We start from the raw sequence: 24,264 nt of genomic DNA, 5'->3' as shown, positions 1-24,264 counted from the left end.
GAAGTCAGAAGCACTCAAGCTGTAACGCTTGTCAGACCTGTGCCCTTCCTAAAGCCTCATCACCAAGAACACATTCTCTGATAAATATACAAATTGATTCACATCTCTGTGATTCAGGAGTGACCAACACCCTTATCTTCAGAGGGACTCCCCATGTCCTGAGCTGATCCCACAGTGTGGGCAGCAGGACAGGGGAATTCTGCCCCTCTGCCTTGCTCAGGTGAGACTCCCACCTGCAGAGCTATTGGAGAGAGCCCAGAGGAAGCATCAGGATGATCAGAGGGATGGGGCAGTTCTGCTGTGGGGAAAGGCTGGGAGCATTGGGAATGCTCCAACAGGAGCCCATCCAACAGGAAAGATGGTGCAACACTGTTTACAAGGGACTGGAGTGACAGGACAAGGGAAATGGCTTCCCACTGGCAGGGAGTAGGCTGACATTGGGATGTGATATTGGGAAGGAATTCTTCCCTGTAAGGTGGTGAGGCCCTGGCACAGGGTGCCCAGAGAAGCTGTGGCTGCCCCTGGATCCCTGTAAGTGTTCCAGGCCAGACCTGGTTGGACAGAGCAGCCTGGGCTAGTGGAAGGTGTCCCTGCCCATGGCAGGGGGTTCAACAATTTAAGTTTTAAGGCCCTTTCAAATCAACACATTCTGGGATTCTGTGATCAGGTCATGATTCTTGCGCTCACTTTTTTCTTCAGCTTTAGAAAACACTTTTCATGTACCCAGCTTATACTTCCCTATGAAACTTATGCTCACCTTCTCCTCTTTAGCTTCCCCTCCTTGGAGGAAAAAAAACCAACAAAGAAACCAAATCAGAATACCCAAACCACTGGCACAGTTACCCTTCTTTGTGCTGCCTGGCACGAGGTGGTGCCAGGTGAGGAGGTGATCCTGCCTCTGGAGCACACCTGCAACCCTGCCCCACCGCAGAGCAGTCTTCCACAGGAACATTCCCACATCTCCCCTCAACTGAGAGCTCTCTGCCAAAAGCCCAGCTATTCCTGCTGTACAATTTCTCAATCATATGTGTAGACTCTTCATGCAAAAGTCACCCAACTACTTTAAAATGAGGGAAATGAAGTGCAAGACTGAGAAATGTCATAAATATGAGGTGGTGCGCAGGAGAGGAGCCAGTTTCCAAACCCAAATCATTAAAACACCCTCTTTCACTGCCAGAGTTATAGCCTGTAATGGTAGCACCTGGAAACTTTTAACTCAGACCAGCAGTGTAAATATATTTCCAAGTAATCCATGCTCCACAAGAAGCCTGCCAGGGCATGCACATGGCTTAAAGCATGAAAAACTACACGCACACGCAATAAATTCATTTATTGCTTTTTAACTCCCAGAAGGGAGTTAGGGCTCTAAAAAGCCTTCTGAAGTAGTAAAGCAAGTGCTTTAACTTCTGGTTATTTAACATGGCAGCAGTGGAAAAGCAGTCTTTATGTTCCTGAAAAGTTTGCAAAGGGAAATGAAGATGGCAGAGAACCAGGTGTACAGATCCCAGTGTCACAGCAGGTTCCCCTCCAAGGAGGGGACAGGTGCCAAATATCTTGTGTTGATCACTGCTTGGGATTTTCTGTATTTATGTTTTATTGTACCTGCAAGGCACTTGTGGCAATGAAAAACTTCCTGCAGCTATCCTTAATATCTCTACCTGGCATCTGGGGGCTAAGATTAAACTATTTCAAAAAGTTACAGAATATTCAAACTTGTAAAATATTAAATAAATGCCTCATTTATGCCAGTGAGTTACAAAGCAGATTGTGATGGGTATCTGGCTGAGCTTTTAATGACTGTGGTATTTCAGAGGGACATCCTGCCCTACCCAATTTCTATCTATACAAAGTTTTCACAGGTTTTCAGATGACAAGCTCTTAATTGCAGGAGCTTTAGCTTTCACACCTAAATTTCAGTTTACCAAGACACCCTTTGCAGCATCAGCTTTTAATCTGCAAAGGGGTCATCAGCTTCATTAAGTCACCTGCAAATTAGATGGTGTCAGCTGCCAGGACACCCCTATTTACTGTGCTACCCAAACAAAACACGTGGTGCCTGTTTAGCACAGCCCTCCCACGGCTGCTCCCAAGCCCCCCCGCCCCGGCTGCCAGCTCAGCAGTGACAGCACTTCCCAGGGTGGGCCAGGCTGCAAGAAACATCCTTCAGAAAGCAGCAACTGCAGCAGAAGAAGGCTCCCACCTTCCCCAAGCTCTCTGTTTGCAGCAAGGGAGCTGAGACACATCCAGACCTGCCTCACCAAAAGCTGAGCGTGGGCAGCCTGCCCAGGAGCTTCTCTGCGGGCTGGCTGCTGCAGCCTGCACTGGCACTGCTCCGCTGTCACATCCTGAGCCACATCCTGCTGTCACCTCCTGATTCACTGCTCCAAAGCTCAACCAGATCCTGCTCTGCACCCTAAAGCAAATGTAGAACCACTGAATGGCCTGGGTTGGAAGGGACCTTAAGATCATCCAATTCCATCCCCTACCATGGGCAGGGACACCTTCCACTATCCCAGGTTGTTCCAATCGCCATCCAGCCTGGCCTTGGACACTTCCAGGGATCCAGGGGCAGCCACGGCTTCTCTGAGCACCCTGTGCCAGGACCTCCCCACCCTCACAGGGAAGATGTTTTCCCTAATATCCAATCCAACTCTGTCCATTGTCAGTGTGAAGACACTTCCCTTTTTTCCTGCCCCACATTTATTCTCAGTATGTATTCCCAGACCCTTCCCCCAGACTCCCTACTTCTTCCTTCTCCTTCAAAAATCTACTGAAAAAACTAATTCGTGATTACTCTTGTAATCACAATTTGTCCCTCTTGCAGCTACTCTACTGCTTCACTGAATGCACATCACCCAACACAGCTTTTGAGAGCTTCTGGTTCAGTTCACCAGGTAATGCTTTGCCAAGTGCAGCTCCTACCCTTGTCCCTGCCAAGAGCAGCCCACCCTTCTTACAAACTTGGGGAGAGCACGGGCACCAGCTTCACAGCAGGAAGCAGAACAACTTCCCAGTGGAGTTATACAAAGGCCAGGAATCTTCCATATTCATTGGATTTCTAACGAAGTGATAAGAATCCACCGCCTCTGACAGGCACACAAAGAAGCCGCATACTTCAAAGTTTAACATTAAACAAGAATTACTAACCACCAGGATTTTCTGTGAATAATTACGCTGGCTTCACCGAGATAAAATCCTTGCCACGATCCGCGTTTTTTCCAGGTTTTTCTATGATCAACATTAGCTCCACGCAGACTACTTCAGCAAAATACAGACGAGCCCTCTGTTCCAGGATCTCTGAACATCCTCCCCCCCGGATACAACCCAGGCACCCCCCAAAGCCTCGGCCTTACCTCCTTCTGCTGCCTCTCCAGCTCTTTCATCCGGATCTCCCGCGCCTCCGCCCGCGCCGCTCTCTTCGCCGCGAGTCTGGCTTCAGCCTGGGAACAGGAACACAGGGATGGGATGAGATGAAAGCTGGGCAACCCAACGGGGAACACGCTCCGGAAGCAGGGCAGGGAATGGGGAGGCTTGACTCGGCAAGGCTGTAAACACATCTGTAGGAGTTAATTCCCTCTTGCAGGTAATGGCCCTGCCTTCCCTAACTTGTTATCGTAACAGCGAGGTAAAACACCCCCGTGCAGGCACTACCCTCCCTGAGCACACTTGTGTTTAGAAGAGATCTTTAATTATTATTTGTGTGGCTGGAGAGGAAGCAGGTTGATTTATTTCAGAAAGGCAGGTTTTGCTCTTTTTGTTTCGGGTTGGTTGTTTGGTTTTTTCTCTCCCCTGCAGGTGGATTGTTTTTTTATTGATGAATTAATTTGACCAACACCAAACACATTATGTGCTATTTTTCCTAACCACTGACACTGTGCACACATACCTCCGCACAGGATTTGGGTAAACAGTGGAGTACAGTATGCACAGCTAAGGCTGAAATTATGGAGAGAAAATGCACTAGCTCCATTATAAATCTCCAAAATTCCATATTCCAGTCCAAACCTTGCTGGAGCGGAATTCTGCCAAGAACAGACCTCTCGAGAGATCTACAGTGCTTCCTCACTTCAGCCCAGTTGGAAGTGATGGAACATCACTTGTAGAGTAACATTTTTAATATTCTGCTTTAAATCCCAGGCAAAGCCAGTAGGTCTTACAGAGGAAAAAGTAAAATTAGCTCAGGCTTGGTCCAGTACAGCCGTGAGCAGCTCACCCAGAGGAATTCAGAACAGCTCAGCAGGGAGCCAAAGGCACAGCTCACAGCCAGTCACCCTGGTGTTACACCCAACTCCTCTGCTTCTGAAACCTTTTACTGTAAGTGCAGCATCCAAACTGACAGGAAAACCTGCCATAACATCAAGGTCAAGCACACAGAGAAACCAAAACGCCGGTGTTTTCAGTGGCGCTTCTAAACAAGGAAAACTACCAAAAAATAGAAAGGTGTAATTTCTATTCCCTTCTGTAAGTGCAGTCACCACTCAAATCCAGGGAAAAGGGTCACAGCCTCCAAAAACACAACCAAAACATGGAAAAAAAAGCCAAAAGAAAAGAGGAGTGGGATGGTTGAAAGTTGCAGTTAACAGAAAAGGGCTGATGAAAATCAAGCACGAGCTGATGCATGGGAGGACCAGGAGCTTTGTGATGATGTAGATCTTAAAACCACAGAATAGAGGAGACCAAGAGGGGATCTCACCAATCCATATAAATCCATACAAATATCCCAAAGGTCACCAAGAGGGTGGTGCCAGACTCTTCTCAGTGGTGTCCAGCTGCAGGATGAGGAGCAATGGCCATGAACTAAACCACAAGAAGTTCCACCTCGCTACAAGTGAGAATTTCTGTTCACTGAGGGTGGCAGAGCACTGGAACAGCTGCCCAGGGAGGCTCCCTGTCTGGAGGCATCCCAAACCCATCTGGACATGTTTCAGTGTCACCTGCTCTAGGTGACCCAGGGGATTGCACTGGGACTCCAGAGGTCCCGGCCAACCCCAAATGTTCTGTTACTCTGTGAAGTCTGAAAAATTACTTGTAAAAAGGAAACAAGTCTTCTGAGAGAATTAAAGAAAAAGCCCCTGGCAGAAAGAGCAAAGGGCTGGTTTGGCACAGAGCTGCTCTCCCTTGAGTTCTTTGCCTGAATTTTGAGGTAAGGGCTCTGCCATGGACAGAAACTCGTAGTAGGAGCAGACCCTCCACACCTGCACCCAAAACCATCCCCTCCCATAACCTGTTACTTACAGAGCCAGGTGACAGCAGGCTCCAGGTGAATCAGGCATGAATCCCCAAACGTGTTTTCAACAACACATCCCAACCTGAAGCACTGTGTCCAGGAAAAGAAAGCCCCAGCCCTGCTGCTGCTGCTGGGCAAAGCCTGGGTGGAACCCCTGACAGGCAGTGCTGTGACCCACCTGCAGCGTTTGGAGTTGCTGATGACACCCACTACCCAAACATGCCCTGAAATGTGTGCTGAAGGCACGAAATCACGGCTCTGGAAACAAGCCTGGTATTGACTTGATCCTGCGATCCCTCCTGTTTATTTAAAAATAAACACTGGCAAACCCCACCTGATAGAGGTGAGGAATAACACCAGCACAAACTGGTTTTTCCCTATTGAAAACAAAGTGTCCTAAAGTCTCCATAAGCAAAACACACCAAACAGTACAGGCTGTGTATCCCCAACTTCCCTCCTGACAGAAAAAGGCAGAAACAAGATTATTTGGATGCTAACATGATTGTAGCTGTCATCCTCATGAATTTCAATAACCAGCTGAGCTTTCACATCAGAGCTAGGTGCCTATATGTAAAATTCAGATATAATTCAAATGATACATATTTCCCCTTGTTTTCCTTGTACAATAAGGGCCAAAGGATTTACACACTTGCTAGCTACGTTGCAGAATGATATATTCTCACAGAAGCAAGAACAATATAATATGAAGTGAAGGAGCTTGAAAATAGGAAAAAAATTTAAAATTTAGCCAGTTTTTCTCGGGCCTTCCTGAGAATGCGGCTCGCCAGTTTCTAAATTACAGATACCAGCTGCAGGAAGTTAAATGAATTTTACTTTGTGCAAAACCACACATTTCGTGTGTCATTTCTTAGAAAACAATTCTGCTTTTAGTGCCAATCCATGGTGCATCTCTGCTTTATTCTATTTCATCTTTGCAGCCCTCCAGATGCCCATTTAAAGCCAACCTGCAAATCTTGTAAGAACAAAACCACATTTTCACTCAGCAGCTTTGACTAACAATGGCTTACATCTTGGAACAAGCATATTGTTTATTTATGAACTTTTTCTTTCCATGACCACGTCAGCCTTAAGTATCTTTGAATACAAACAGAAACAGTATCCTGGGTTCTTGAACTTTAGGCTAAAAACCGTGGTTATCACAGACTGGTACCTTTGTAAGAAGTCATCGAGTGTTATTCCATCCTGAACACCCGTATTTTAGAGCAACTCATTTTCATCACATTGAAACAAATAATTACAGGATTGTTTGGGCTGGCAGGGACCTCAGGAGGTGTCCAGTCCACCCTCCTGCTCAAAGCAGGGTCAGCATCACATTTGGATCACACTGCTTAGGGCTTGGTCCAGATGGCTCTTGAAAACCTCTGAGTTTGGTGGCTCCACAGCCTCTCCAGGCTCCTGTTCCACTGCCTGACCATCCTCATGGAATAAAGGAATTCCCACCAAATCCTGCTCTTAGCTCCTTAATAACCCCAACTTCTCTGTCAGAAGGCTGCTGTACCTTAAGGGCTGCATCAAGCACTAAGGAATATTTTCAAGCACGTTCTCAAGGATGTCTGGGTGCCATTTAGATGATTACACAGTTATTTTCACCGTGGTTCCTGACCAAACACCAGCTCATTTGTGCTGGACAAAGGAGGGTTTGTAAGAAACAGGCCATCCTTCCCTAAAGGGTTTTTGAGCCCACGGCAAAATGAGAGAAGGGAGGGGGGGACAGGAAATATGCAAAGAGGAAAAAAAAAAGGCTTCAGTATGTGAGGCTACCCACAAGTCTTTGGAGGGTGTTCTCCAGCTCAACAGAAATAAATCATGCTATAGTCAGGCCAGCCATCAAATAGTCAACCTGTGGCCTTCACAATCCCATTTCTAGCATGCTTTGGTGGATGGAATTACTTAACTCAGAATGAATTTTTTTTTAATACTCTGTAGGTGGCCTTGGTGATGAAGCTGGTATCACCTGTGAGCTCAGAGGAAGTAAATCCATCAGGACAGGGAGGAGTCCACATCTCGCTGGGTAAGAAATTATCAAAGTCAAACCAAAATCTGGTAGCAAGCCTAACAAATCCTGCAGTGAGTGTGGGAGCCTGTTGCACACAGCTTTTCCTGTGCCAAAGCCCAGCTCAGGTACAGCGGGTGCCTCCCAGCACGGCACAGGGCAAGGACACCCAGAGCAGCCCCAGCTGCTCAAGCTGTGAACCTTTAGGGCATGTAAGAATAAAAACACAGGCCAGACTTTCAGACAAACCCAGAGGAGTGTCAGATTTATCGTGGGCCTCTTCCTCAGCAGCACGGGTGTGACGGAACGCATCGGGATTTGTCAGACCACACTCTCTGAGCCTCTTGGACTCTGCTCTGTGCTATAAATACCTTGATTTCTTGCACAGCCTGCAAGCAGCAACGCTAACTTTACATTCTCTCTCTGTGCTGACTAAACCAAAACAGGCTTTGCCTGGCTGACTTTGGTCTTTGGTCAGCCCAAGCACTTGACAGAGCCGAGTCACCTCTAAGGGCAGTAGCAGAGACACTACAGCCTGTAAGAGACACTGCTGAACATGAGAAAACCACCCAAAATTTCACATACTTCTGAAATTCAGCTTACTAAAAGCTGTTCGTTAGGCTGCCTAAGGCATAAATAACTATTCAAGGGATGAAAGATTTAAAAAAAAAAATTAGAAATCACTAAGACTGAAGAAGAAGTCCCCTTGACTTCTTAAAATCATCTAAAATTCACCAGTGACTCAGCAAGCAATACAGGCCTCAATCAAAAGTGATAGATCACTGTCAAAAACAGAAGAATAAAAATATGAAGCCTAATTGCACTCATTACAAAGCTTTTGCAACTTCCCTTTTATGAAATATTGCTCATCTGACAAGAAGAACTGGCAGCTTCAGGCCTACTGAGCATGTCATACCAAAAAAACCCAAATCTCATCAGAAGCTTCTGTAAGGCCCCATGGGCAAAACGAGAGGAGATGGCAACCAGGCTGCTGAGATGAACAAGGAACTGGGCACCAGCTGAAAAATCATCACCTTAATTTATGGGACTCGCTCAAATACTACAAATACACACGCTGAATTCTTGGTTTTTTATTGCAGTTGCTCAGAATGATTTACAGTCACCAAGTCCTGAAAAAAATGCACTGCTGAACTCCAAAATGCTCGTTGCTTTTGCAGGCCTTCTTGCTCAGCACTTGACACTCCAGCTTAGGGTCACTCAGCCTGAAAATAAAAACCCAGCCCTGTGCAGCAGCAAATCTTTACCCTGGCTTAAGGAGTTCAGTATGTTTCGATCTGAAGAGGGAAAAACTAAGCAGGTTGCAACAGGAGCACAACTACGTCTGAAAAAAACACCAAAGCAGGTATTGGGTGTCAGCTGGAAAGGCTGAGAAGCATCTTCTGCCGCCCGCAGCAGTGGGGAGAAGTGGGAGCATGGGATATGCAGCTGCTGCGGAGCGACCCCTACCCTACCCAGCCCCTTTTTAAACACCACTGGTGGGGACCAGTCCTGGCCGTCCCCTTGGCCGGGGGATGGAGCACAATGGTGACGGAAGCCGCGGCTTCCTGGCCCCGTGCGCCACGCCGGGGAAGCTGCGCTGTCATCATCGCGGCGATGAGAGAATTATTGAGGTGAGTTGCTAAGGTAGAGGCCAGAGACACACACATACACATCCTGAAGGTGTGCATTCTCAGAGCCTTTCCCTCCTGAAACAGCCAGGGCTGCATTGTTCGCCTGGCAGCCGCAAGACACGGCCAACAAAGACAGGAAGTTGTGCTGCTTTTCTGAGCAGTGAAAAATGACTGTGTTGACTTGCCACATAGTTACATGTGTAAGAGTTTTCCAGCTATACAAAGCACTCCTCAATTCCAGTGCGCTCCAAATTACCTGCTTCTAAGACTAGTAATCAAAGCCAGTGTCGTATTTGTCATGGAGGATTGAAGTGTTAGCTTGCCAGCACCAAACCATACCCGGAAAAGCTCTCTGATCCCACTGCCAGAGAAACCTTAAAACACAAGTCTGCCTGACTAAATTACACCTGCTCCCTGTAAGCAACCACTGCCATGCAATGCTGCAATAACTATTCTCAGGCTGATTTAAACCTCTTGCCAACACGCTTAAGACACAGCCAGCCAATCATTTTTGGGGCCAAGATAATTTTTCATGATGGATGCTCTCCCATTCCAGTATTCTGTATCCCCTTCCTCAAATATTATAGGACTGTTTATTCTGTTTAGCCAAGTCAGACTCCATCGGTCAAAAATCTGATAAGGTTTCTTGCACTCCTACATAATTTAAAGTCTGTTTGGACATGCAACACCTGATTTGCAATATTCCTGTAACACAGCTGACCAAATAGCTACCGGGTAGAACCAGTGCTAACCCATGGCAATGTTTTTCCCGTCTCCATTTGAGCAACGTGTGACTTAACCCAGGAGTTGCAGGAGCTCACCAGGTGAGTGGTGACTATTTAGCATCGAAACAAGAGGGACTATAATGACTTCTATGTTTAAGAGGTCAAACCAGCATATTTATCTGACTTTTTTTGCATACGAGTTATAAATACATACAACACTTTGCACCACTTACTCATATGGTAATGAACCCGTGAATCACATAGGGCTCGGTCAGTCCACATCCTGCTTTACTCCTCACCTTTCTCTTAAATGCAAATTACTGCTCAGAGGCAGCAGGCTGATGAACCTTAGCCTACACGTAAACGTAGGGATTCCCTTCTAATACCCCGACAGCCCATCCTGGGCTGGTCTGACAGCTCCTGCCGCCTTGCAGCGACAGCGGTGAGCCCGAGTGACAGCTCCTGTCGAGGGATGCCCGACCCGCCCGCGGCCACCTGATGGTCCCACGGGGCTGCTGCGACACTTTACTTAGCAATCACTTCACAGGTTCCTCTGGCACGACGGCTCCCGGAGCAGCTCACAGCTCCCGTTCTGCTCAGTGCCCGGCAAAGCGAGAACAAGCCCCCGGCCGCTCCCGGCCACCCCGCGGAGCTGTCCCGGCCGCGCTGCCCGAGCCCCCCGCAGCCCCCCGGCCTTACCTGCTGCTGGGCAGCCGGGCTGAGGCAGTCGGCAGCCGCGTCCATGGCTCCCGCTGCCGCCGTCTGTCCCCGGCGGGGCCCGCCCGGACGCGCCCGGCACGGCCCGGGGGCGGAGCGGGGAGCGGGCGGGGAGCGCTCGGCGGCCGGGGCAGCACCGAGGGAGCGCGCACACACACGGACACACAGACACACACGGACACACGGACACACCTGCCGCCGGCGGGCACCCCTCCGGAACCACCACGGAAAGGGCCTCCTCGCCTCTTTTGTGTCCCCGAGGAAGATAAACAGAACATCCCGACAGCGATGCACGCCCGCCCTCCCTCCGGGCTGCACATCCACCGGGGCAGATGCTTATAAATATATATTTCTGTTCAGGCCAGGCGGCCTTTGCATGGCAGAAACAAACCGCCCCACTGCTGCTAATTGCTGCAATTATATCGGCGCTGCGGGTTGCGTTGTGTAGAGCTTAAAACGAGCCATCCACGGTGGATGGGCTGGTGTTGGTTTTATTCTTTCAGAAATGGCGTTACACGCTACGGAATAATGGAAAAAAATAAAACCCAAAACGTGTAATTGAAGTCTGACAGTACTGCAGAAGAGGAATCGGGAATGGTGGCTGGCCAAAAAATAAGGACACCCTGCATTTCAAAAGGTGACGAGGTGGATGTGCCGAAAGCACAGAAGGATTAGAGGGCACAAGTGGTTTTAAGTGGCACTAAACAGAACGATATCCCAAGAACAATTGGAGACACAGCAAACATCCTGGCTCCACGGAGGTTAATGCCACCTGTTGATTCCGCCGGATTTCACCAAAGCATCTCTCGATTCCCCTTGACTTCACCTGAAGCTCGCACATCCATCCCCTCACAACGGCGGGGCCGGGAGAGCTGCGAAGCTTCAGGAGCTCATTTTACCCACTGCCATTCCTCAGCAGCTACAGCAGAGCACTCGGGGAGTCATCTCTTCCTGGCACGGGATTTTCCACGGCCAGCCAAACAGGTTGCTCCTTAGCAACTCAGCCTGCGCCCTCCTTCCCGGTCAGGAGCCCAGCGAAGCCTCCACCCAGAGACTGAGCTCAGTTTTTCCATGAGCTCTCTGCCCAGGACAAGGAATCTGGCTGCTCAGGCTGGCAGAGCACATGCTGCCACGCTGCTGACAGTATTTTAGCTAATTTGGAAGAGCTGGCACCGTTTTACATTTGGGGGCAATAACTTGGCAGTCCCTGGACCCAAGCCACTGTCCCTGGGAAGGCCAGTCATGCTTCCTTTAAATAAGAGGGATTAGGGATGTCTAACTTGCACCCTGCCCCTGGGAGAAACCCTGCTTAGGTCAGATGAAGCTTTACAATTGTAAAACAGACTGGTTTTATGTGAATCATAGAACTACAGAATGGTTTGGGTTTGGTAAGCCCATCCAGCTCCACCCCCTACCATGGGCAGGGACACCGTCCACTGTCCCAGGGTGCTCCAAGCCTGGCCTTGGACACTTCCAGGGATCCAGGGGCAGCCACAGCTTCCATGGGCACCCTGTGCCAGAGCCTCACCTCCCTCACAGGGAACAATTCCTTCCCAATATCCCATCTAACCCTGCCCTCTGGCAGTGGGAAGAGATTCCCCTGTGTCCTGTCACTCCCATACACTTTGTCAGAAGTCTCTGTCATTCCTATAACAATTCTTTAAGTACTGAAAGGCTGCAATAAGATCTCCAAAGTCACATCTTTCATTAAACTCCAAAGCCACCAGTTGAGCCTACAACTTATTTTTAACTTCCTCACCAGGTAAGCGACCCAACTTTGCTTCAACAAAATAAATCTAAACTGTCCCAAATCCACTCCAGCATGTGCATAAAGAAAGCAATAAAAAAATATATGTTCCTGTGAAGCATCTATAATTTAAATCTTCGTTTGACAGACACTCACTTCATCCTCCAGCAGGTCTGTCTTTTGTGAACAGCCCCATGCCCAAGAGGAGTCATGCCCTAATTCCCAGAGGCTGCTCAGCATTCAGTTTTGGTGCAGGTAACTGCATGATTTGGGGCTTCCAGCAATGTCTGGTGCTCAGCTGTGAAGAAGGCACTTCTGGACTAGGGCAGTTCACCCCAAGGCAGCCAGGACCAGGCACTGGAGTAAACTCTTCAGGAAAAATACATATTGCCTTAAATTAGACATTTTAACAGAGAAGGGGAGTGATGTTAACTGTGTAAATCTGAAGCATCAGAACAACTCAGTGTGACAAATGTCTTCATCTTAGCATGAAACAGAAAGTTTGTTCTGGTTCTTGGTTAACAAGAATTAACCTCCCCTTACATTCACTGGCAAATCTCTACAGGTTTTGCACTGTCACTTGGAAAATACACTGAAAATATAAGTATTTCCTACACCAGGCATAAATTACCCCCCCCGCCCCCACCTTTTCCTATTTACTTTCCAAGCCAAGATGTTTGGTTTTACTCGGTTTACTTGAGGAAGCACTTCATACGTACCCTGGGATAAATTCAAACAAACAGCTGTACTACAGACCTGCTGGGTAGGAACTGAAGGATCAAGATGCCTTTTTAATGCTAGCAAAGTTCCATTTTTTCAGCAATACAGAGCTGACAGCGCTCTGAACACACATTTCAGCAGTTTATAATTGATTTTATGTAAAAGGAGGCTCGGATTTCCAATCAGGTCCTGACAAATCCCCTCAAAACTGCAGTGCCTATCTCATCACAGCTTTCTCCTATTCAGAAAAACAGCAGCATCTTCTAAAATTGATATTTATTTATTTATTCAGCACACAGTTCTTGTGTCCATGCACTTTCCATCTGGAATAGGATGCTGTGGAAGAGTGACATTAATTCCAGGACGTATCTAAGCAGGAAGGATGTCCCCATTTATGCATTGCACGTACTACAATGCTAAACTGAGCCCAAGAAAACAGGTAATGGGAGATTTAGAAAAGGGAAAAAAAGAGTCAGTTGACACTTCCAGAAACCTGGTGGGATAACTGTGAGTTGGGTATGTCTGAGCAGGAAGTAAAAAGGAAGTTTACTGCACTTAGGACAGCAGCTCTGATTCCAATGACACAGACTCCTTATCTCCCCAAGGGGAACACGCCTCTCCTTTGCAAACACACACGCACAAAATGCATGCCTGCACTCAGAACGAGGCAATCCTCATCAAATGCTGGCCCAAATCCTAAAAATCAGCTTTCCAGAACTGCACTTTACCCATAACAACCAACAACCGAGGAGCTGCGTCAAAAGCAAGAGGGAAAGATCACCCAGTCAGCCTCCAGGCATGTTAATATCACTGATAACTCAAATTCCAAGGAAGCCTGGCCCCCAGCACAGCTCATACTCAACTGATTTTTATTTTGTCTTTAAGGCATGTTATGGGCAGGTTAAGAGGCATGCAAGTAGAAATAAAGTAGCCAAAACCTTTAGAGACAGGTTTAAAAACTGAGAAAAACTGCACCTTAGAGCACTCTGGCTCCAGCTTAGCCCACCTCAGTATTAACTCTTTAGAAATCCAGCCAACATAATCCTTCAGCCACTTCCCATCACCTCCATATATAACTCAGATGATATCATTTATAGTTATAAGAATGAAATTCTGTTGTGCATTTCCTGTGTTCTCTTCAAGTGGTATCACTTTTGGTGGATTTGGCAGTGTTGGATTATTGGTTGGACTTGATCTTTCCCAACCTAAATGATTCTACGATTCTTGGAATTTCCGTAATGTCTGTCAGTGTCTTATTCAGTCCTGGTTTTCCAAACAGTGGGAACAGAAAAAGAAAGTTTTGTTTTGTGGGAAAAAAGCTAAAAAATACTTTATATTAGAAGAAATATTTGGTTACTCCAATTTTGGGGGTTTTTAAAATAAGGTTCACAGTGCTCTTCTTCGAATTCTGAAGAAAGCAAATAAAAACCTCTGGAGTGACACCCACCCGAGGTCAGAGAGACAGGAAAAGTGACATCTGTGCCTCATCCCTTCATCATCCCTGCCTGCTGGGCCATCCTGGCACGCCTGGAGCCCAGCTGGCCAGGGGAACAAAACCTCCTTGTAGCCATCACCAAGGCACTGGACTCCAGCACACGCAGCCAAGTGCTCCTTAGGAAAACAATGTCCGGTTTTCAGCACCAAAATCCCCTGCCAGGATCAACAGATTATCTTCTGGCCAGGCTGCACGGCGGCCTGGAGGGAGGAGGAGGAAGGAAACTGCTGGATCAGGCACAAGCCAGACTGAGTCATGCTCCAGCAGGGAGGCTGGGGGCTCTTGGGGAGCCTAAGGCACATTTGTCATTCAGCTTCAAAACAGTGATGCCATCAGCAGTTGGATATTGAATGGCTAGAACCCCAGATGCTGAGAATTTTAAACTTAAAACCCAAACACACACACAAAAAATTACTATATTTAACCTAAGGCCGTAAAAAAACCTTCCAAAATTAATTACTAACACTAAAACTACAAGTATATAGTTTAAATAAAACTATATATTACAGTGTATGTATATGTCTATATATGTCTATATGTATAATAGATATAAATGTCTGTCTGTATGTTCAATATATATATGTCTATATAGACATATATGTCTATATGTATGTCACATGTCTATATGTATAATATCACATATGTCTATATGTATAATAGATATAAATGTCTGTCTGTATGTTCAATATATATATGTCTATATAGACATATATGTCTATATGTCACATATGTCTATATGTATAATATCACATATGTCTATATGTATAATATAATATAAAGTTTTAGAATATAATAAAAGACATGAAACTAAACAGAAGTTTTGAAACAAAAACTAATCCTTCTTCTTTACCTTCTTCTTCCTCGTGAGTTTAAGTAGTGTTTTGTAATTAGACAAAAAAGTCCACATTGCAGACTTTGAGTAATTAGTTATTAAATTAAAAATAAAAATAATTTAAGTTTCATTTCTTAATTAGATAGTTTAACCTTAAAAAACCTTACAACAAAAGATAATTAACCATTTTGTACCTTGTTAGTAAAATACTACAAAACTCACTACCTATAAAACTATAACATAAGAAAAAAATAAACATTTAAATCTAAACACGAAATATCATCTCAAAAGCTTCAATCCCAACCTTAACAAAAGTAGTAAAAAGTAGGAGTAAAAAACATAGTAGTAGTAAAACTAGTTTAAAAAATCCAAAAACCAACATTGAATATATTATAGCCAGACTACTTCAGCTTCAGAAATTTGAAATATGTGTGGATGAAAGCTTCAGAAATTGGAAATACTGGTGGATAAAAAGTTACATGATCTTCCTGTTTTAGAAGTGACAGATTCAAGAGTGGTTCCCATAACAAAAATTAAGCTTTTCCATTCCTCTGCTTAATAATGAAGGAAAAAAAGATCAAAACAAGAGTGGTTCCCATAACAAAAATTCCTGGCCTAGTCTTAAGCTTTTCCATTCCTCTGCTTAATAATGAAGGAAAAAAAGATCAAACCAAAGGGAAAAAAAAAAGAGTTCTGGTTCAGATCATCTCACAGAACCTGAGTGTAAAAAACTGGGTAGAAAAATACAAAAATGATCTAGCAAGAGCTTTTTACTTGTAGAAAAGTGGTTTTCTGCAGGTGTATCCATAGCATGAGGCTTTGCCATCTCCCAGGCTCTACTTCCAACCTAACGAGATGAAAGAGTTGGAATTAACCATTCCCACCATGAGTGTAAATGTTGTGAATTGGAAAGCCAACAGTAATTCCTAAAAGGGCAGAGGTTGTGCACTCCATCCTACCCCCGTCAGGGACATCAGGTGGGAAAGCACCACCTGCATTTGTAAGCCCTGGGAGTGCCATGGTTATGTCACCAAGCTCTCCCACTCAGCATAAAAAAACAAACAAACAAACAAACAAACAAACAAACCAAAAAAAAATCAAATTCACAGTAAGAAACAAGTCCAAAAAGTCAGACTTACAGCTAAACTTCATCAGGGCTTCAACTCAAATATTTGACTGTATTCACTAGAGAGAATGATCTAGGATGGCGCCTGAAATGAACAGGGATCTCATCCTCTGCAAACACCAAATAATCTCATTAGCAAATATTTTAGCAAAAATTGACAGTTCTCCCTGAGGAATGTCCAGTTTTCCCATAGAAGGAGGATGATAAAGTATACCTCCAGAGGAAACCTGGCCAGAAGAACTATTGTGGTGTTCCCATGAGCACCCTGACTGCAGCCTGAACCTATTTCCCTGGGTCAGGCTCATCCACACCCTGCAATCCTACAAGACTGAAGGTTGGTGGGAGATTAAATGATGGATTTTTTTCATGGAAAGTTTTTCTTGCAAGGGCATTCCAACAGTGACTTGCAATTTTGTTTTTAGGGTTTCTCTGAACGCCAGAGCTCTGGTTTTCTGTTTCCCTTCATTCCCAAGCACCAGCAGTGGGAACTCTGCTCTGACATGCCGAGGGTGCTGCCGTGAGTTATCTGTGTTTAAGGGCTCAGCATTCCTGGTCCTCTTGCTTAACATTTTGAGCCAAAGACTGGGAAGGGGAGGAGGGAACGAGAACCACGACTAATGAAGGAATTTGTACATGAGCACTGTGCACTTTGGAGAAACATTTGCTGATGTGTTTGCCAGGAAACCCATCTTGGAGACAGAACTTAGGCATGCGAGCAGAGGCTGCAAAGTCTTGTTGACACAGACCTTTTCCCCCCCACAAAGGAGGAGAATGTTTATTCTGCACTGAACAGCCTGTACAGCTCTACAATGCAAGACACAATTAGGGACTTGCATCCTACCTCGTAAATTATATTGCCCTGGAGTCCCAAGGAGCTGCTGCTAAAAATACAACAATAAACAATATTTAGTCTAAACAATAACTGAGCTCCACCAGGATTACCAAAGCAAATCCTGCCACAAGGAATTGATCTTAAAACACCTCTTAAAACCGAGGTATCTTGTTATCATTTCTATCTTGGCAGTGGTTTAGAGGCATTTATTATCTCAGTAAATGTTTTTGTTGGTGGGGTTTTGTTTTGGGTTTGGTTTTTTTCACAAGCATTGTAGCTCGGTTCTCCAGCACCACTCTATATATAGAGTGCACCACTTCCACTGCTATTTAGCAATCAATCACCCGTGCTGTTTCCACTCCAAAAAAGCAAAACAGGGATGAAAGAGCAACTCCAGGATAGGATGTTGGCTGGCAGCTCCTCAGTTAGTATCAACTGACCACATTTACGTCACTTCTTCAATTGGCATTTTCTCCCTAAATAGCTCTCTGGTCAGTAAGTGGTTGGTCCCACCAGGGAGGAATTTGCATACCCCTCTACAGCTGTTACCTCTGAGAAGAAATCCATGTGTTTTCTACACCCTGGATAATACTGCAGCCATGGATTTGCATCAAGACTGTTAACTCATGGAAAAATTTTGGGGGAGTCCAATTGACTTTGGAAACAGCTGGATCACTCCCACAAATTAATTAATTAATCAGAAATGATACCTAGAAGGAGAAAAAAAACCCAAAACCCACTGTCAGCACTAACAAATATGTCTGGGCTGGAATGTCACAAGGAAAGCATAAAAATCTTCCCAGTCTTGTCTCATGGAATAGTTATTTGCATGAAGCTGCAGCCAGTGGTTTCTTCTACTTGCTTTACCCAACTTCTTTATAAAAAGAGAGAAGTTTCTCTTCTGCAGTGACCACTTGTAGTTCTCTATGGTACCAGCAGTGTTTTGCAGCAACTGCTGTCCTCATTTAAAATGTAAATAAAACTGAACCTCAGAACACCCAAGTAGAATGGCTGTATTGCAGAGTGCCACTTAAACACCATATTTCTGTTTGATTGCAGAACTGTCTCTGCAATTAAAGTCACTCAGAGCTCACAAATAAAAGAGCTGAGCTGTATTTCAGACTTCTGGTGTTTGACTTCTCTTTGGAAGCAAAGCTCCAACCAGTGTTTCCCACTGGGGACTCGTCTTCAGGCACCAGCACACAGCAGAAAGGCTCTTAACAAGGGAGCACATGTGCAAAATTAATTCAGCCACTGGTACACGTTACTGAAGAGCAAACACATTTGTCTTGACCATAAAGCAAAGCACAGTAACCCCATTTTGAACCTGCAATGAAGTGCAATTCCTCATCTTGTTGCTTTACAGCATAAACACAGGCTGGGGAGGGCTCTGGGGCTGAGTGGGTGCCAACATCTTTTTGATGCATGGACATAAACAGAGGTTTTGTTGCTGACGGGCAAAAGTATTTGAAGTATAAATAAGAAGTGAAATTGAGGGACTGCTACAAGCAATATAATCTGTGGGGATCACCCTCTGGTCCCCACTGAACTGCAAATTTCATCTGAGTAAAAGGCAAATCCTGAACACAGCTCTGCACTTAGAGCACATTAAAATGTAGAGACAAACTCCAGCAACTGCTTAAAATAATGCTCACACTACCAGCCAAAGAAAAGAAAATCACAAGTTTTGAAGTAAAGGCTACTGATGTTGTTCTAGGGATTACCCAGTCTGTGACACAAAATGATATAAAGTTTTAACAAAAGGCATAAATAGAACACTAAGTTCTGCTTTTTTTTTTTTTTTCTTTCTCAAATCAAGTGCACCTGCTTCCTGGTTTAATCTCAGCCAAAATCCCACCTTTGCCTGCCTCACAGAAAGAATAAATACATTTACAGGGAATTCATTATGTGTCCAGCATCAGCACTGGGTCTCCACAGAAGCAGGGACTTTGCATGCAGGAACATTTAAGATAAAGTTATTCTTTTAAAGCCAAGTAAAATGAAGATCAAAAGTTTCAGGTAATCCACTGAATACTCTCCAAAGCTGAGATTTAATACCCATATTCCTGGACAGAAACAGTTCAACATGAGTGAAGGGATGGAAACTGCAGTGCTGAGACAAATCCTATCATTATTGTGAAATGGTGTAATATTAGAAATTACATCATGTGAACTGCTCTTGTTTCAGTGTCACACTCATGTGGCCCCTTCCCATTTTGCAAGAGGTCAGGACAATTTGTCTTTTAAGCTTCAGAGGGAAATTCCTGGAAGGGTTTCACGCCAAAAACTCATCAGTGAAGTTGCACAGGTCTTTGCCATCAATTAGAAGCAAGGAAGAAATCCACAGCACTTCAGTTTCTTGTCCAGAGAAGAGAGATTATATGTCCAGAGCTCATCTGCCTCTCTGGAGGAAAACAAACATAAGCAGTATTTGTACATCTTCAGGCACAACACAGTAGATTTGGAGATTTTAGGCCAGCAGAACAATTGAGAAATCACAAGGAAAAAAAAACTTTCCCCCAGCTACAGCATTTGCATTTATTTGGGATACAGGAGAGCACATGGGAGGTAGGGCTATTTTTGGGGGTTTAATTTTCAGGAGCAGCTCACTTAAGAAGGGCAGCAGCCCGAGGGGTGAAAGTCAGAAGCGCTGACTACAGCAGAGGAGGTGTCAGAGGTTTCACTGCTGCCAGCACAGCAGGACCTGCCAAGGCTGCTACAGCTGTGCCACTGCCTCATCTCTGCTCTGACAGAAATGTAAACCCTGCCACAGATCAGCAGCACAACTGGGTGAGTTCTCAAAACAAAAAAAAAAAAATTACATTTAAGAAGTGAATTAAATTTTTTTACAGATTTTTAGTAGCCTTGACATAAAAGAATGTTCTGATTTGTAGAGGTACACAGAGGAGCAAGTCTTAAGGTCATTATCCCACCCAGTGTATCAGGGGAGAACCACTGATTAATTACTGCATGTAACAGACCAAGAATGAACTCCAAGTTTGAACTGGCCTGAACCCCACAAGAGGGAGCAGCAATCAAGCAAATAAAGCAAAGCACACTTTTTTTGTGTCCCTAAGGAGACACTACTTCCACCACACAAAGCTGGACCCCTGAATTTTTAATACGAATGTTTAATTACATGGTTATTCAGCCATTGAGGATGTGGATGAAAATTACCATTAGAGGATAAGGGACACTCCTCTGTATTCCTACTGAGGACCTGGTAATTCAGCCTTAAATTATTACCATTACCAGATACATTTCAACCACTTATGTGAAGAAGCAAACCAACAAAGCTGGCAGAGGAGAGGGGATGTTTTGGATTTGTGTTAAGTCCAGACCCTCCAGATTCTCAAAATAACCCACAAATCCTAGCTAGCTTTATTTTGTAAGTAATTCCTGTTCTTCATCCTCACTCTCTGCTCCATCTCCAATACTTTCGAAGTACTCAAACAAAACCTCCAGGGTTTTTTTTTTATTTAAATAACAACCATCCTGTCCAAAAGTAACAGCTTCCACATTCAGCATCACGTCAACAGCAGGAAAAAGACAAACATGAAGAGGTTTGAAAAGGTTCAGTATTATTCCTGCAGGCTCCCACAACCTGGTGGCTAAGTGGAAGAACAGGCAGCAATATGCTGTGCTGACAGATGGTTTTTAAGTAGGAGCACCTCAGAGCCCAAAGCAGAAGCTGAGGATTCAACTAAATGCTGTTTTTAGGGGCAGAACCTCCTGCCTTGTTTTGTCTTCTACCTCCCAGGCTCAGTATTTTGGGACTCATTAATCATTTACTGCCTTTTCTTAGTTAAGAGTGGGAATTGTAAAGAGAGCCCATTTAACTATAAATTATAATAGAGAGGGGAGACTGGTGGAAGAGGAATAGATTGAATTTCTTATTTTTGTACCTCAGGGCAATATCAGGAGGGCCAACAGAGCACAGCTGAGCTTGGTCACTGACACAGGAACCACAGCTGAAACCCATCATTAGTTCTTCTGGCAGCTCCTGGAGGGTGTGTTTGGTCCTCTTCTCATCCCTCTGGTATTTTTTGTTGCTGCTCTCCTTTCCCAGGTTTCTCTCTCTAGGATTACCCACAGTGACCTCAACAGGTATTTCATTATATACACATTCTACTGACTGACAAAGGGAGGAAAGAAGGAATCTGAATTGGAGCCATGCCTTTGATCATTAAAAATATGAGGATTTTACATTCATCTGTAAAATCCAACACAGTGCCAATATCAGACACAAAAAAACCCCAAACCACATGAGGCATTTTTACATGTTCTGGGTTCCTTTGGCAATAGACTTTGCACACATCAATCATCCCAATACAGACTTTAATAAAAGCTCTGACTGCTCCCCTAATTTTTTTAAGCTGTTATGGATGGAGAAATACTTGGAGCTACAGACATACAAAACAACAGGTTTCAGAGGCATGTCTGCCAGAGAACAGAAGATTAATTGTAAATTATTCCAGAATATTAATGTCAAACATTAATCATAACAACACAGTTATGCTAAAGCTAAAGTAGGGTTTTAAGTCATATTAAAAACCAACCCACAATACATATGGAAGTTATACAAAGAATAACTTCCATTATCATCTCAGCCCTGAAAACAATTCCACGCAGAGTAGCATTTCTGAAAAGACTCACAGCAACCTCTCCCAAGCCGTAGTGATGCTCACAACCATGTCACCTGCCAGCCAGACAGCGCAAGAGTTTAAACCAACTAAAATTTGGGGAGAAGACCTCAAAGCCTTCCATGTCAGTGGAAAAATCTCCAAAATCTCCAAATCTCCATGGCTCAACAGCACCAAGGAAGGTGCAGGGAAGCAACAGAGCTCCTTAAAACCTGAGATGCTGCCTGAAAGGAAAAGCCCCCTTGAGGTCACTGAGAATTCCTGGTGACATTTTGCAAACGCAGATAAACCTGGGGGTTTGTCCTCAGTGAACTCCTCCAGGAGGATCCGGTGCCAGGGCACTCCATACAGTTGAGAAATTCTCCTGTGGTACGAGCAGTGAGCTGAGAAAAATGTACCCTTGCCAAGCCAATTCCAAAAAAATCAATCAGTGCAGGCTCAAGGGCGTGAATGACAAGCTTATTCAGCTGCTCTCAGCAAACACCAGGGAGGGAAGCAGCACTACCTGGCCACCTTAAATGACTCTTCAAGAGATGTAAGAATTGCTGCTGATCAAAATATTACCTAAAAATTGCATGAATAAATTAAGATGGAGCTGCTGACAGCATGCAGCTACAAACTGATGTTAAAGAAACACTTCTCTGTCTTTTAAGTCCAGCATAAATCTTTTGGTAGGAGTGCATTTTAAATACACTACACGAAATCAGCATGCATTACTTAGGGAGTAAAAGCTGCTAGGGGACCTAAGTGTGTAAATATAGCATGCAGCTTGGATTTGCTGCATCCACAAGGAACTGAGAAAGCCTACTTTCACCTCCCAAAAGCATTTAACACTACATCTAGCCAATGCCGAGGAAGAGACTTGTGAGCTATTTATACACGGAGATAAAGGTGCCAAAAAAAAGTTTTAAAAAACCCCTTGAGGTCATCAAGCCTCGCTCTATCCAGGAGATGCAATTTTCTGCTATCCAGCCACTCCTTCTTACAGTTCCTAGCAGAGAATGAAGTAAAAAAGGGAACTCTTTCTCTGAAAAAGACATTGAAGTGAAGACAGAAGCTCGAAGTGCTGAGGACTGGGCCAGCAGATGAATACACCCAGCTTACACCGTGCATTAGCTACCAGCAGGTTTAAGGTTTCCTCTGAATAAAACATGCGGAGCTGCAGATTTCACACCACTACTCAATTAATGGAACTGTCACTTCAGTGGGCAGCAATGTCACAAAATCAGTCACTGCTCCATTCATACAGCAGGGGAAAAGCTGTGGAGTTCTACTGTTATTAACCTGACAGGGCTTCTGAAATCCTGGCAATGCCAAGGTTATCTGGAAACCACCTTGAGCATTCAGAGGACACTCCCCAGCTAAGTTAATGGCTCGACAAGAGCTGCAGTCAGCAAAGTCTGCTGCACTGAAAGCCTCTAGTACAGAGCCTGGAAAAGCCACTGGAGTGTGTAACTGCAGCTTATGCAAATCCATTGGGCAGGCCTGGGAAAAGCAAGCTAAATCCCTTCAAACGGGAGAAGCTCTGCCACAAATCCAGCTGTATAGTAGGAATAAGCATGATAAACAGCCCAGGTTTTTAGAAAAGTGCCTTTGTAACTGTTCTGCTGCAAAAACTGCTTGGAAATGCTCACACGCTTATAAGAGTACCTTGTCACATCACACTACACCTGCCAAGATGCTACAGCTCGTATCCCAGCACAGGGAAAAGTTATACACAAGAACAGGTCACAGCACAATCCATCTCAAAGGTCTCACTTAGCATTTAGAAATGGGATGTGTGAGAATATTGCTAAGTGTCATTATTTGTTTCAAATTTCCACTGTGTTATTTTTCAGCTGAACAGCAGGATAAAAAGTGATCCACAGAATATTTAAGAGACAAACAAGTGTAGAGTATCACTCCAAGGAAACTTTGCATACAAAGATACACCTGAAACAGCTCTTTAGCTATGCAAGAAAAATTTAATTGCCTTCTTTTTGACGAATTTAGGCAATGTACAATTCAGGAGGAACAAGCCACTTGACATTAGGCACACATCAGCATTTGCTTTATGGCAGAGTGAAAGCTGAGCATTGATACTGAAAACTGGGTAAGCAGCAGTCAGGGTCCCATCCCATCCTCCACTCCTCACTGGCCAGTTCTGCCACCCCAATCTAGGAATAATTCTCCTCCAAACACTGCCTTGGGGGGTGGCAGGGAAGGATGGCCCTGCTCTCCGACATTTCCAGCAGCAGCAGAGCTGTGCAGGGGTGTCACTGGGGAGCACGCAGGGAGCTCCATCGCCAAGGAATGCCTTGGGGATGGGGGCAAGCCTTCCTGCTGGCCACGCAGCTCCTCTCCAGCGCCCTGGCAGCCAGCCCAGCAGCTCGCTCAGCCCTGTCCCGCTTCCCAACACCAGGCACCGAATCCCAGCCCGGCGGGTCCCGCTGACGGGACTTCAGACACGGGACCCCGCCGAGCTTATCTCAGGCAGCAAAACAAACGCGGGCTCTGCAGAGCCCGGCCCAAGGCTGGCTCGGGAGGTGCCAAAGGGAGAGCCCAGCTGCCCCACT

The 24,264-nt window shown here is 45.2% G+C and overlaps 1 protein-coding gene across 21 annotated transcripts in view; it reads right to left on the bottom strand.

Moving 5' to 3' along the window:
* The window catches only part of LRRFIP1 (LRR binding FLII interacting protein 1), a 101,949-nt gene that overhangs the window by 54,140 nt on the left and 23,545 nt on the right, over positions 1-24,264 (bottom strand). For 15 of the 21 annotated variants that reach the window (XM_041411741.1, XM_041411721.1, XM_041411734.1 and 12 more), the window contains exon 2: positions 3,354-3,440. In XM_041411741.1, the coding sequence (XP_041267675.1) occupies positions 3,354-3,440 (87 nt within the window). Of the gene's footprint in view, positions 1-3,353; positions 3,441-10,296; positions 10,387-24,264 lie in introns of those variants that run through there. The other 6 variants (XM_041411743.1, XM_041411742.1, XM_041411723.1 and 3 more) reach the window with 1 other exon arrangement.

Source organism: Onychostruthus taczanowskii, unplaced genomic scaffold (assembly GCF_017590055.1).
Source record: "Onychostruthus taczanowskii isolate IOZ18803 unplaced genomic scaffold, ASM1759005v1 scaffold37, whole genome shotgun sequence".
NCBI classification, from domain to species: domain Eukaryota; kingdom Metazoa; phylum Chordata; class Aves; order Passeriformes; family Passeridae; genus Onychostruthus; species Onychostruthus taczanowskii.
This window is presented reverse-complemented; position numbering and strand designations above follow the sequence as displayed.